We start from the raw sequence: 13,519 nt of genomic DNA on the forward strand, positions 1-13,519 counted from the left end.
CACACACACACGCACAGGTTGGCTCTCAAGATGAGTCACGGTCAGCGTAGTAGTAAGTCACTATGTGCGATATTAGTTTTCTGAAACTGAAGTGACTCCATTCTGCACGGACTGAACAGTTCTAACAATCTAGATGGATGCAGCACTCATGGTGAGCTCTGTTTTTTTACTTTCTTAATTAAAAATAAAGTAGCACATTTCTTGGGATATTCAGTGAGATGTGTTCTGGTTTCAGGTGTCCGTCTCTCTGCTTAGACTGGCTCTTGTGCTGCTCTCCTTCCCTGAGCACGCTTCACTGAACAGAGTATTTGACAACACCTCAGGTAGGATTTCTGGTTGATTATTACTGATGAGACCAGATACCAATGGTGAAAGGAGACCAAGCACATTTACTCATGTACTGTATTCATGTACACATTTGAGGTACTTAACTTGAGTTCTTCCTTTTCATGCCACTTTGGCACTTGGCACTCCGCTCCATTTCAGAGGGAAATATTGAACTTTAAACTCTGCTACATTTGACCGATAGCTTTAGTTCTTTCAAAAACTAAGACTTTAAGACTAAACATATAAAGAGTTTACAGAATATGTTTTCTTGTAAGTTAAACTACCCAACTCTTTATATCACTTAAGCTGAAATGATTAGTTGATTATTGAATCAGTCATTGAATCAAAAAATGAATTGACAGCTATTTACATGGTTAGTCATTTTTAATCAAAAACATTAATGGTTCCATCCAGTGGTGGATCTTCCTGTAGGAAAAAAACACAACTACTTTTTTGATTCAGAAAACCCCCCAAAATGAACAGAAATGAAAAATTATCCAAAAATCTAATGCTAATGGGGGTCTGTATTAGGGTACCACCCCTAGTCCAGTGAATGATCACCACAGTCAGAACATACTAGAGCAGTGGTTCCCAACTAGTGAGTTGCAGGTCCACTCTAGATGGACTCCAAGTGACTCGCAAACATTTCAAGTTTGTTAAAAACACTTTATTTTGAAATACAGTGAATTCCTGGCACAGAGCGTTTATTTTGAAGTGCTGTTTCCTACTGTAGCGTGAGTGACTAACAGACAGCTACTTAATAGAGACATCAAACTGGCTCAAGTAATGATAATGTTATGATGTCATATATAGTAGTATAACAATAACAAGGCATATTTTTCTGCATTGAATACTTGAACTTTTAATATTTTTTAAGTCAGTGTTGTAGTCAAGACAACCTTAACTAAGACTAAGAGTCATGACCAAGACCAGAGTGTATCGCGATCAAGTCAAGACCAGTGTGAATCCCACACTGCATGACAATAAAATGTAGTACATTCAAACTAGGCACTCCTCAAATTGATCTGAAGGATCCACATTTCGGTAAAAAAACAAACAAAAATAAGATTCCTCCTCACTCACCTAGTTTATTGCCATATACTGTATATACACGTGTTATGTATCAGTGTGTATCTTGACAATATAACCAAAAGACATTGCAGAGGTGAATTTTATGTGTATGCTAAAGTCAACTCAGCCATCTTTAACACTCCATTTATTTGCACAGGCACTTTTTACCAGTCTTGATATAAAATCCTGAGTCCTCTTTGTCCGAGACCGCGACAAGGCCGATTAAGAATGTGTCCGATTCCGAAACAAGACTAAGACCATAAAAAAGTGGTTTTGAGACCAAGCTTGATCTGGAGCACGGTCTGCTGATTGTACTTTAACACTTTAACTTAAGTAGTACTTTCAATGCAGGATTTTTAATTGTCACAGAGTATTTTACCATGTAGTATCAGTACTTTTACTTGAGTAAAGGACCAGAATACATCATCCACCACTGCCAGGTACTGAGGAGCTCTAACTGTGTCTGTTGTCCTTTGCTGTTATGTCAGGAACTGTGTATCCAGGATCAGTATTTGTGAAGGAGGCTCTTCAGCGGGCGATTGAGCTGACTGACGCTGCTTACGCCCGCACAAGTGAAAGGTACAAATGAAATATTTCAGACCCACTACAAGGAATTAATCATTTTACCCCTTTACAGCATTGTGTGTTAGCACTAAAAACAAAACTATTAATGTTTCCAGGGTGAAGAAGTCTCTGTCTGAAGGCGCTCTGAGACCCAGTGACCTTCTGGCTCAGTTTAAACAGACTGAAGCCAGAACCAGGACTCAGATCCGGGCTGCAGAACTGTTGGACAACACTGTGGAGCTGATCAGAGAGATGGTCTACACTCACACTATGGTGCAGCCCGACCCTCAGGGTACTGAACAGCAGCCTGACACAACACTCAGAGATGTTAATGCACCTGTATGACAACTAGTACTACAACTAGTACTGATCATACCCACCAGGCACTCCTCACATTGGCTGTCAATATGGTTTTGTCCCAGAATTTATCCTCATAAAATGCACCAAACATGTTCCCAGGTCCACCGAGGAAAACAAGAAGTGATCCTATGTACATCATGGAGTCACTTTTCCCTCAGTATTCAGCCAGAAGAGCCATGCAAAAGTAATCTCTTTAACTAGATGTTAGTTCTTCTAATTTGTTCCTCTGTCACCCCAGTGTATGCTTCCTTGCATTCATGTGGTGTCAGAGTAAGGAGTAAAATTAGTTCCAACCTGGGATAATTCACATGAGCGCTCCCTCAAGTTGGAATGACTCAGAAAGTCAGCAAAAATGTTGGTACATGAGTTGATGTCATATACACAGAAACATGGCAGACAGAAATAAATGTTCTGTTGATGGTAATAGATGTTTTATTAATTCACATAATGCATGTCAAATGATCTGATCAACCACTCTAAACAAGTTAAAGTCAGCTCTTTATACATCTCTAAATAATGAAGTTGTTATTTGTATGACTTGGGTGTTGTGTTTACTGTGTGTTCCCAAAGAGCTGCTGAGTGAAGGAGACATGGAGAATCTGCTGCAGGTGACTGGCTGCTCCGCTGAGCTGCAGAGACCCAGCTGTGACACTGACTGTCTGTCTGAGCGCTACAGATCCATCACAGGAGAGTGCAACAACAGGTTAGTGCTTACAAAAAAAATAAACACATAGTTACAGAGCAGAGCTGTCTGGAATAGATTTCTGATCGCTGTGTGTCTGTTGTGTTCCTGTCTTGTTCAGACAGAATCCCAGATGGGGGGCTGCAAACATCCCGTACTCCCGCTGGCTGCCTGCAGAGTACGAGGATGTGTGGGGGATGCCCAGAGGCTGGGACCCAGAGCACACCTACCATAACGCCTCTCTGCCTCCAGTAAGAGTCCCACAGAAGCGCTCAGTCGTCCTCTGTCCCGTCATCAGCTGTCACTCCAGCACTCCTGACTTTGTTTGTTGTCCAGGTGCGGCTGGTGTCCCAGGAAGTGCTGTTCACTCACAATGACAACATCTCTCTGGACTCCACCCTGTCCCACCTGATGGTGGAGTGGGGTCAGTGGATAGACCACGACGTGGTGCTGACACCTCAGAGCCCCAGTACAGCCGCCTTCAGGACAGGAGCTGACTGTACACGCACCTGCAGCCGGGACACGCCCTGCTTCCCCATACAGGTGCACGTCACTATCAGCTGCTTCTCAGGATACTTGGTTTTTGGCTTGATGATCACACATCTTTAAAGGTTCAGTGTGCAGTTCTAGAGAAAGATAGTTCATGTTTAGTCTCACTTACAATGTTGTAAATTACATAATGAATAACTAATACAACAAGATATCTATACCTGTTTTTTCCCCCTCATCATCGACTATAAACAGTTTAAAAATATAACCTCATACACACACGTCGCCAGTTTGAGCTTTTTTGCATGTAATGCTCCCCTCTCTCCACCATTTCCTCTTCAATGTCATGTCAATGTTTAACCTCTATCTTTAGATCCCTCTGTCAGATCCTCGCAATGGCGTCCAGACTTGTATGCCTTTCTTTCGCTCCGCTCCCAGCTGTGTTGCTGGAGTCCCATCTCATCACCACCGAGAGCAGCTCAACGCCATCACCTCCTTCGTAGATGCCAGCATGGTGTACGGCAGCTCCGCCAGTCTGGCCTCAGCTCTGAGAAACCACTCCTCCCAGCTGGGATCAATGGCCCTCAACTCCCAGCACTCAGACCAGGAGCTGGCCTTTATGCCCTTCCTGCCACGCCTGCAGGCTCACCTTGACCCCTGCGGCCCCCGAAACTCCACCACCTCAGGGGCATCGCACAGATCCATGCGCCAGGACAACACCACATCCTGCTTTCAGGCTGGTGAGTGAGTAAACATAGTGAGCTGTCTGCAGGATTCAGTGGAGCTGTTGTTTATGATTTATGTTTCTCAGGTGATTCCAGAGCGAATGAGCATCTGGGAATGATTGCGCTGCACACGCTCTTTCTGAGAGAGCACAACCGGCTGGTCAAAGAGCTGCACCTGCTCAACTCTCACTGGAGCCCTGATACACTCTATCAGGAGGCCCGCAAGATCATGGGAGCCATTCATCAGGTATATCAAGCCACTTCCATCCGTTCACCCCTATCCTGAGCATCCCTAGCACTCTGACCTGCATCTTTTGTCCTTCCAGATCCTAACATGGGACCACTATCTGCCGCGGGTCCTTGGTGAGACCACCATGTCTCGTCTGATGCCTCCCTATGAGGGTTATGATCCCGAGGTGGATCCCAGCATTGCTAACGTTTTTGCAGCTGCTGCTTTTCGTTTTGCCCACGTTACCGTGCAGCCAGTGGTGACCAGGCTGGGGCCAGGATACACCACGAACGCCCAGCATCCCCCGCTGCCTCTGCATCATTCACTGTTTGCCTCTTGGAGGGTCGTGCAGGAAGGTAAGACTACAGTGCTGTCATACATTCAGCTCAAATTACATGAAATGTAATAATCTTTTTTTTGTCCTGTCAGGAGGCATCGACCCTGTGCTGCGCGGTCTGCTGCTGTCTCCAGCCAAGCTGCAGACTCCAGGTCAGATGATGGTGGAGGAGCTGACAGAGAGGCTGTTCCAGGCTCAGGGTGGGATGCCTCTGGACCTCGGGGCCCTTAATCTGCAGAGGGGTCGCGATCACGGCCTGCCTGGTAACAGCTTTCTTATTGTATCACAAATTGTGTTTTAAACAGACCAATGCATCATCTACCTGTGTGTTAACTCTGAAGTACTGCTGTTCAGATTACCTTTAAATAAGACTAGCACTAAATTGAGGCACTTAACAGAAATTCTTTATTTCAGAGTGTGCTTTTGATGCATTGTCCCACCATGCAGTGCACACAGGATATAAAGGAGCTTCTCACAGCTACAAAATTTTAAAATAAGGTGGGGTAGGTAAGAGAGCAACAGAAAAATGTAGGGAAACATGATAGCCTTTAATCTTTTAAGACTCATTTCACTTTTACTTTGGAAAGTTTTGATTGGCAGTTAGATTTTCTCTAAATGGTGTGGTAAGTATATATTTGGGCTAACTGCAGGCATACTTATAAATTCATTTAGTGCATTCTGTTTACAATTACTGTAAACAGATGCTGAGAATGACTGTACTTGCAATTATTTTTTAATGCTGTTATCTCAAGATTACAAGTCCAATGGCTGATTTCGTGAGATAATGAGATAATTTAAAACAACTTTTGTTTTCTTTTTTTGGTGTCATTTAAGTTTTTCATTGATGTTTTTCTATTTTAATAACATCAACACAAACAGCGCAGACTAAACAAAAACACATCTCTGCAGTATTCATAACATTAATGATTCAAAAGTCAATCAGCACAGCACCAGTCCTGACCTATTCTACACATCAAGCCTGGAAACAAACATATAAACAAAAAGGTCCAGATGACACAGCCAAAGCAAAATCAATCAAACTTTATTTATATAGTACTTTTCATACAAAAAGAATGCAACACAAAGTGCTTCACACAATAAAAACAAAAACAATACTGATTCAGGGACAGGCACACCTAGCCACTCTATTGTTTTGATTATCTCTCTCCAGAAAGGTAGAACTAGAAGACTGGCCAACATTACATGGATGAAGGTGCCTGCTGGCCTTTTACATCTCCAGCATGGATTATTTTCTAGTGAACCCATTTTATGAAGCTGGTCAGGTGTAAAAAAAATATCAAGGAAGTATCTTATAATGTATAAAATTTCCTCAAGCTTCTCTTGTAAACCAACCTGCACAGGAGATTATCCATGACTTTTGTTTTCTGAAGATTGCAGAATTAACTCACTTGAACGCATTATAATTATTCCAAGTCACAGGAAAACAAAAGATGTTTTCCATGATAAATTATTTAAGAAATCGGTCATTTATTTTCTTGAGAGTCAACTTAAATCAACCCATTATTAAGACAAAACAAGCTTTGTTATATTTTAAATAATATCTTAAATCATTAAGTTCTGATCTGTCATGATGGTATTAAAAAATAATTGCGAGCATGAATGCTCTGTTCTGTTTAATTAGTATAAATGAGACATAGTAAGTCAACATGCACAACACCAGGCCGCTGGAACTTGAACATCAAACAAATGCAGCTGTCGTTCAGGGTGTTTGTTACATTGGTGTTTTTAAATGTCTGTTGTGAAAAAAGTGCGTTAATTTACCAGCTCCAGATGTAGGAATGTGTGTTACGTAACTGGCACTCCAGAGGCCCAGGAGTCTGCTAGTAGTTTTTTGAGTAAACATGACTTGTCGGTTGAGACAAAAGTTGATAGCAGTCAACAATAGAAATAGTTTTTAAATATACGTATATGCTGAAGAAGAATGTCTAGTCGTTGCTCCAAAGGTTAACGACCCCGTATTTAACGCTCTCTCCTCACTTCCTGTCCCATCAGGATACGGCTCGTGGAGAAGGTCCTGCAGCCTCTCTGTTCCCAACACTACATCCGAACTGGCTGAAATCCTGAGCAACTTCACTCTGGCTCACAAGTTCCAGCTCTTGTACGGGACGCCACACAACATCGATGTGTGGGTAGGAGCAATCGCTGAGCCCGCCCTGCCTGGAGGCCGAGTCGGACCGCTGCTGTCCTGCCTGCTGGCGAGACAGTTCAGAGCACTGAGAGACGGGGACAGGTGAGACTAAATCCTCTGGTGTTAGATTATGAGACAAGAAGAAGAAATCTAAATGTTTTTCGTCCCTGAAGGTTTTGGTGGGAGAGGGAAGGAGTGTTCACCAGCACCCAGAGGAGAAACCTCCGCACTGTCTCTCTGTCCCGCATCATTTGTGACAACAGCCGCATCACTCATGTCCCCGCTGACCCGTTCACACACACACAGAGGCCAGACGACATGCTGGCCTGTTCGCACCCACTCATCTCTCACCTCGACCTCCGCCCGTGGAAAGAACCAGACACAGGTGAGGAAGTGGAAAAGAAAACAGTCAGTACGTTTACATGCACAGTGAAGTCAAGCTACGGTTATAGCTCAACTAGGCCATTTAATTGGACTACTGTCCTTGTCCCAGTATACAAGCACAGGAGGGTAACTGATTCATTGACTGAAGTATGTCCAACTCTGCTACAACAGGTGGAAGTATGCCCCCTCTCAGCTTGTTAGTATTGGACCTTTTTCCAGTTGACCTATTCCATCACACAGACCAAACAGTCAACACTGGTTTGGATGTGGATTTCGCCTTGTTGTTACCGCCCTCTTCCTGTTTTGCATTTCATGCTTTCAACTTCTGGCTCAAATCCTGGGGTGGACACTGTAAAGCATGCGCCAAGCGCCTCTGCCAGTTTGGGTCCAATTGACTGTATACATGTAGAAGTAATTCGACTCCCAATGTCATTATCTAGCCTGACTTTGAGAAGTTCAATTTAGTACGATTTCAGTCAGACTAACATGTTTACATGCATTTTGAAAGTCCAGTTTTAGACGGACTGACATGATAAATGTCATGTAAACGCACTGAATGTGATATCTCATGTGTTTTGTTTGGACCTGCCCACCCTCTCTTCCAGATCCCAGCTGTGGTGCAATACCCAGGATTCAGTCTGGCTACTCCCTGCTCTGTGACTCTGTGATTCTGTATCAGTGTCACTCTGGCTTCAAGCTGCTGGGATCTTCGTCTGTCAGCTGTGATCCAAACAGCCAGCAGTGGAGCCCCACACCCCCCACATGTCAAGGTACAAAGCCTGAAATAGGGACTGGTGACGTGGCTGGAACAGATAAAAATATATGTCTAAACACCAGTGCATCACAACATTGTTTATGTTTACAAATCACATTCAAAGGGTAAGTCTGGTATTTTTCTTGAGTCCAAGTGACCAAAGAGAATTTTTGAGACAGACCTTTTTGTTTAACCCTTAATTCACGCAGTTAGATGTGAAAATATGTGGCTCTACACACACACACTAAAATTACTGTTTATGTAAATGGAGTCTGGTGAGTTTGGCTACAGCAATTTGGAGGCTGCCGGCTACAGTGCTCTCATTCAATACTGGACCAGTTTCAAAAATTGTTGTTCCCATTCGTCATTTAGACACAAAAACGTGGAAAAATACAGTCCAGGGTGGAAAATATCAAACCTACCCTTTAACAAAATCTTGTAATGATGTTTAGATTCAGATGTGAACCAAAACTCATTAGTTATTTCTAGATCTTTGAAACTGTAATAACCAAAACATGTCATGGAACTGTAAATGTTCAAATTACAATTAGCATATTAATGAATTCTTGTCCACTCTAGCTTGAAACTTGAGATATAAAGTTCATTCTTGACTATGGAAACAGTAGTCATCAAGTGAAGCTTCAGTCTCAACTAGCCTATATTTGTCAACTGTTCCCAAAATGTTACCTTTTTTCAGCTTGTAAATAAGTTTGTTTCGAAAACACCTGTCTATCATGATACTAAGATATCTTTATATCATGACGTCATTTCAGTGAAAAAAGAATAATTGTGAATAACCTGCCATAAGATAAAAAAGCATGTGTCACTGATAGTAGTGTTTTTGCCTGATTGTTGCAGATATCAATGAATGTGAGGAACAAACTTCTCTCTGTCCACAAAACCTGGAGTGTCTCAACATACCAGGTTCCTTTATTTGCTCAGGTTGGTTCAGATCATTTGATGATTCATGGTGTACCATTCTTTCAGGCACATTTTATTTGTATTTAGTGCCAAATGCTTTCACTGTGAGTTTGTGACTTTTGTTTTAAAATTGAGATGAATCTGTTCTTACATTGCTGAGACATTTAATTATGAACAACATAAAATCATCTCTCATTTCTGAATCTGAATGTTCCTTTGTGTTTGTGTGTATTTATCCAGAACCCCACTCGCTGTCCGTCGTCTCCATAGTCACTGCAGTGATAGTAGTGATTGGTGGTGTGGCTGCGCTGCTCATGATCATGTTCTGTTATCGAAGGTAGGTAACTGAAGGTCGAAATCTATTTTATAAACACAATATGGGTCCAGATTTACATATTTTATACAAATACTACAGGACTGTAGGTGGCTCAGATCCAGTCTTAAATAAATTATTTTTTGCATACTGTACTGTGACATTTATTTTTTTTTTGGACATACTATACAATGACTTTTTTGGCATACTTTCCTATGACTTTTTTTTGGCATACTGTCCTGTGACATTTTTTGGCATACTATACTATGACATTTTTTTGGCATACTTTCCTATGACATTTGTTTGACATTCTATACTATGACACTTTTTTGGGCATACTATACTATGACACTTTTTGGCATACTATACTATGACATTTGTTTGACATACTTTCCTATGACTTTTTTTTTGGGCATACTATACTATGACATTTTTTTGGCATACTATACTATGACATTTTTGGGCATACTTTCCTATGACTTTTTTTTGGGGCATACTATACTATGACACTTTTTTGGGCATAATATACTATGACATTTTTTTTTGGCATACTATACTATGACTTTTTTTAGGCATACTTTCCTATGACACTTTTTTGGGCATACTCTCCTATGACATTTTTTTGCATACTATACAATGTCTTTTTTGGCATACTATACTATGACTTTTTTTTGGCATACTATACTGTGATTTTTTTTGGCATACTATACTATGACTTTTTTTGGCGTACTATGACATTTTTTTTGCATACTTTCCTATGACATTTTTTTGGCGTACTATGACATTTTTTGGCATACTATACTATGACATTTTTTTGGCATACTTTCCTATGACTTTTTTTTGGCATACTGTCCTGTGACATTTTTTGGTATACTATACTATGACATTTTTTTTTTGGCATACTATACTATGACTATTTTTGACATACTATACTGTGACTTTTTTAGGCATACTATACTATGACTATTTTTTACATACTATACTGTGATTTTTTTGGCATACTATATTATGACTATTTTTGACATACTATACTGTGACTTTTTTTGGCATACTATACTATGACTATTTTTGACATACTATACTGTGACTTTTTTAGGCATACTATACTATGACTATTTTTGACATACTATACTGTGACTTTTTTAGGCATACTATACTATGACTATTTTTTTACATACTATACTGTGATTTTTTTTGGCATACTATATTATGACTATTTTTTACATACTATACTGTGACTTTTTTTGGCATACTATATTATGACTATTTTTTACATACTATACTGTGACTTTTTTTTGGCTTACTATGTATGACATTTTTTTGACATACTATATATGACATTTTTTTGACATACTATGACATCTTTTGGCATACTACACTACCATTTTACAGCTATAGTCACTAAAATATGTTTCTGAAAACATTTGAGGTGAGAAATAGGCAGTGTAGTAACAGAATTTTAGTTCATATTTGATCAGTGCAGCCTAGTTTGATCGCAGTTCATGAGCAGTGATTGACATGATTGACAGCTGCATTTGAGACTCCTCGGCTCTGATTGGTTGTTGCTGACCGTACCGCAATCTGATTCTATTGAATGTCATTAAAGGCAGTAGAAAGGACAAAGTTATTTTTTTGGAAAAGTTACCAGCTGTAGCTTTAAGGAGCCTGATGTCATTATCTACCACTGCTTAAGTCACATATTAAGTAAATTGAAATAAATGTTCTAGAAATTGTTCATTTGCCCCTGAAACATTATAAAACATAACAGTAGTTTTAAAGTGGCATGTGAATAACTAAATGTCTCTTTTGCAGATATTTTCCCAAGAAAGAAGAGTTGGTCAATGCTGGATGTTGCCAGGCAAAAAGTTAAAAAAAGACTTTGAATGTTCTTGTGTTTCTCGACAGTATGTATAATTATTTTAGGTTGCAAATGTATTTATGTGTGGAATTTTTGCCTATAATAGTAGAATATTTTGTTTTGTTAATTGATAATAGTCATAACACCATTACATTAATAGTATTCCTGTTGTAACAACAGAGTTTGTACCTATAAAACATGACTGGACCTGCTCATATGATCTTGTTTTGTCCTCTGACTACACACTGTGTCACTGACTAGTCTCAGTCATTCACTAGAAGTCAAACTGTTTATTAAAGTAGTAATCTGTATGATGAGGCCATGAACACTGAACAACAAGCTAACAAAAGTCCTTTAAATCCGGAAACTCAAATCTTACTGGAATGTCTGTTCCAAAAACAGATTTTCATACCATAAAACCCCTCTGAGCGGGATATCGTCTCAGTATCCCAGTGCCTGATTCCTGCTCACAAACCTGTTGGGTAACTGTGTCCCAGAGAGGGTAAACAGGCAGCTCCTGGCAACGACCTTAATCTAAAGCCAAATCAGCGTTGTGCCCTGAGAGAAATAGGTCTGTGTGTCATCTGGTTGTGTTAAAATAAATAAAAGTGATGAGTCATTGTCCCCAAACTTCAGTCTAATCTTCACAAAAGAACACAAAAAGACGACATCAAAGTCAAACCGGCTGATCCACTTACCTGCTATCAGGTTGTGTTCAGACAAAGCCTATAAATCACACACAGTACAAAGGTGGTGCAGTGAGGCTACAATGCCTTGTCTTTAATGGAGTGTTTTAATGATCAGTACACTGAGGGTAGGAACCTCAAAGGCCTACAGAAGGCTAGGAAGCAGTTATTGCACTTTCTGACACAATAGTCTTCATTTTTACCTTCAACAGACTGTTCTCTGTAAAAATTGTCCATTCATAATAATAAATCTATATTATGAGGTACAACCAATATACATTGTATAATATGGCTATGTACTGCATTCATGCAAAGTCATTTATGGCTTTAACTGTACGTACATACTCTTCACTGCAGACGTGCAAAACTACAGTTGTGCATATTGTAATCACTTGGGTTAAAGCTTGTTCGTCTTCTGACTATACTGTAAAACTGTCACTATTTTGAGCATGGAAGTGTCATAACTAAGTCATTAACAATATTTCTGATATGAAGTAGAGGTCAGGCTTACATGAAGCTTTTGCAACAGGCTGCAGCTGTTTCATTTGTGTGTTTATACAAGGCATCTAGAACAGGAAGTGCAAGAGTGCATCAACAAAATTAAGGCCATGCTGAGACAAAAAGTCTGTGATGTTTGAACCAAAAACTGAAAGTAACAAAGAATAATTTACCTGCAAACTGACCAGTTGTATATCAATTACTCGCCACGTGTTATCTTGAATTTGTGAAGACAACAAAATTCTTAGTCGGGGACAGCCCTAGCTTCGGAAGTACTGAGCATACAACTGGAGGAATGAGGCTTGGACTATACTGCACAGATTGTGTGAGAGTTTGTTAACAGATGTTTTTATATAGTTTGTTGGTGTTAAACACAGTCCCTGTTTGATTCAATTTATAAAGACTATTCACTTTTTTGGATTCTTCATTCACCACAGTGTCATTTCAGAAAAACAGTTTTCTTCATAAATTTCAAGGTTACACATGGCAAGTGAGCATTATGTCAAAATAATGAATATTGTCACTCTCACAGTAGAACTATAACATTACATAATTTATATAAGTATGTAATACTCGAGGTAAGAGACCAACTAAACTCTCTACACTGCTTTCATGCATTGTGCTCATCTTCAACAGACTAACACCTGAAACGTGACACGTAGAGTCTATTTGTATTAATGTTAGAAGTTGTGTGTTCTCCACCGGGGAGGTTCAGAAACGGAAACAAACACTTCTCCTCACCAGTGGAGAGAATTACTGAAGGCCTGCAGTATAACGGAAAAATATATATGTTACATATCTGTGGGAACAACACTATCTTTAAATCTGTGTTATTTTGACTTCTTTCTAGCTGTGCTGGTTGAATGTTTTGTCTTATTGCATAAAAGTGGAACATTTTCTGCTTCCCTTGTTGATCGACCTCTGCTGCAGCGCTACTGCTGTACGTCCTCTGCTACAAAAACAGATCGAGGATCTGTTTGTTACCACAGTTTAACCCTGACCTTAAATAATCAAGGTGCGGAGATCGTGCCGTCCTGCCGGGTGTTTCAGTGGACTGTCCGGTCCTCTAGCCCTGGTCAGTGAGGTAGAAACCTAACTTGGCCACAGTCATCTCTCTGCGGAGACGCATCACCTCCCAGAACATCTGCTCCGCTGGAAGAAAGACAACAACA

The 13,519-nt window shown here is 40.2% G+C and overlaps 2 protein-coding genes across 6 annotated transcripts in view; one reads left to right on the forward strand and one right to left on the reverse strand.

The window, feature by feature from the left end:
* On the forward strand, positions 1 to 13,242 carry epx (eosinophil peroxidase). The gene is made up of 17 exons (XM_033634284.2): positions 1 to 151; positions 236 to 323; positions 1,887 to 1,977; positions 2,079 to 2,254; positions 2,893 to 3,025; positions 3,126 to 3,255; positions 3,341 to 3,547; positions 3,867 to 4,233; positions 4,305 to 4,465; positions 4,545 to 4,803; positions 4,877 to 5,047; positions 6,798 to 7,035; positions 7,107 to 7,318; positions 7,923 to 8,087; positions 8,930 to 9,013; positions 9,233 to 9,329; positions 11,118 to 13,242. Exons 1-17 carry the CDS (start codon positions 134 to 136, stop codon positions 11,173 to 11,175), a joined length of 2,655 nt encoding a protein of 884 aa, XP_033490175.2. The 5' UTR covers positions 1 to 133; the 3' UTR covers positions 11,176 to 13,242.
* The window catches only part of rab3il1 (RAB3A interacting protein (rabin3)-like 1), a 16,112-nt gene continuing 14,509 nt past the window's right edge, over positions 11,917 to 13,519 (reverse strand). For all 5 annotated transcript variants that reach the window (XM_033634307.2, XM_033634305.2, XM_033634304.2 and 2 more), the window contains one exon: positions 11,917 to 13,499. In XM_033634307.2, coding sequence (XP_033490198.1) covers positions 13,414 to 13,499 — 86 coding nt within the window. In that variant the 3' untranslated portion in view covers positions 11,917 to 13,413. The remainder of the gene's footprint in view (positions 13,500 to 13,519) is intronic.

This window comes from Epinephelus lanceolatus, chromosome 5 (assembly GCF_041903045.1).
Source record: "Epinephelus lanceolatus isolate andai-2023 chromosome 5, ASM4190304v1, whole genome shotgun sequence".
NCBI classification, from domain to species: domain Eukaryota; kingdom Metazoa; phylum Chordata; class Actinopteri; order Perciformes; family Serranidae; genus Epinephelus; species Epinephelus lanceolatus.

Excerpts from the sequence above, each read along its gene's own strand:
- epx (XM_033634284.2), top strand. Across the intron at positions 7,319-7,922 it reads GTGGAAAGAACCAGACACAG|ATCCCAGCTGTGGTGCAATA; the intron begins GTGAGGAAGTGG and ends CCTCTCTTCCAG. Across the intron at positions 9,330-11,117 it reads ATCATGTTCTGTTATCGAAG|ATATTTTCCCAAGAAAGAAG; the intron begins GTAGGTAACTGA and ends TCTCTTTTGCAG.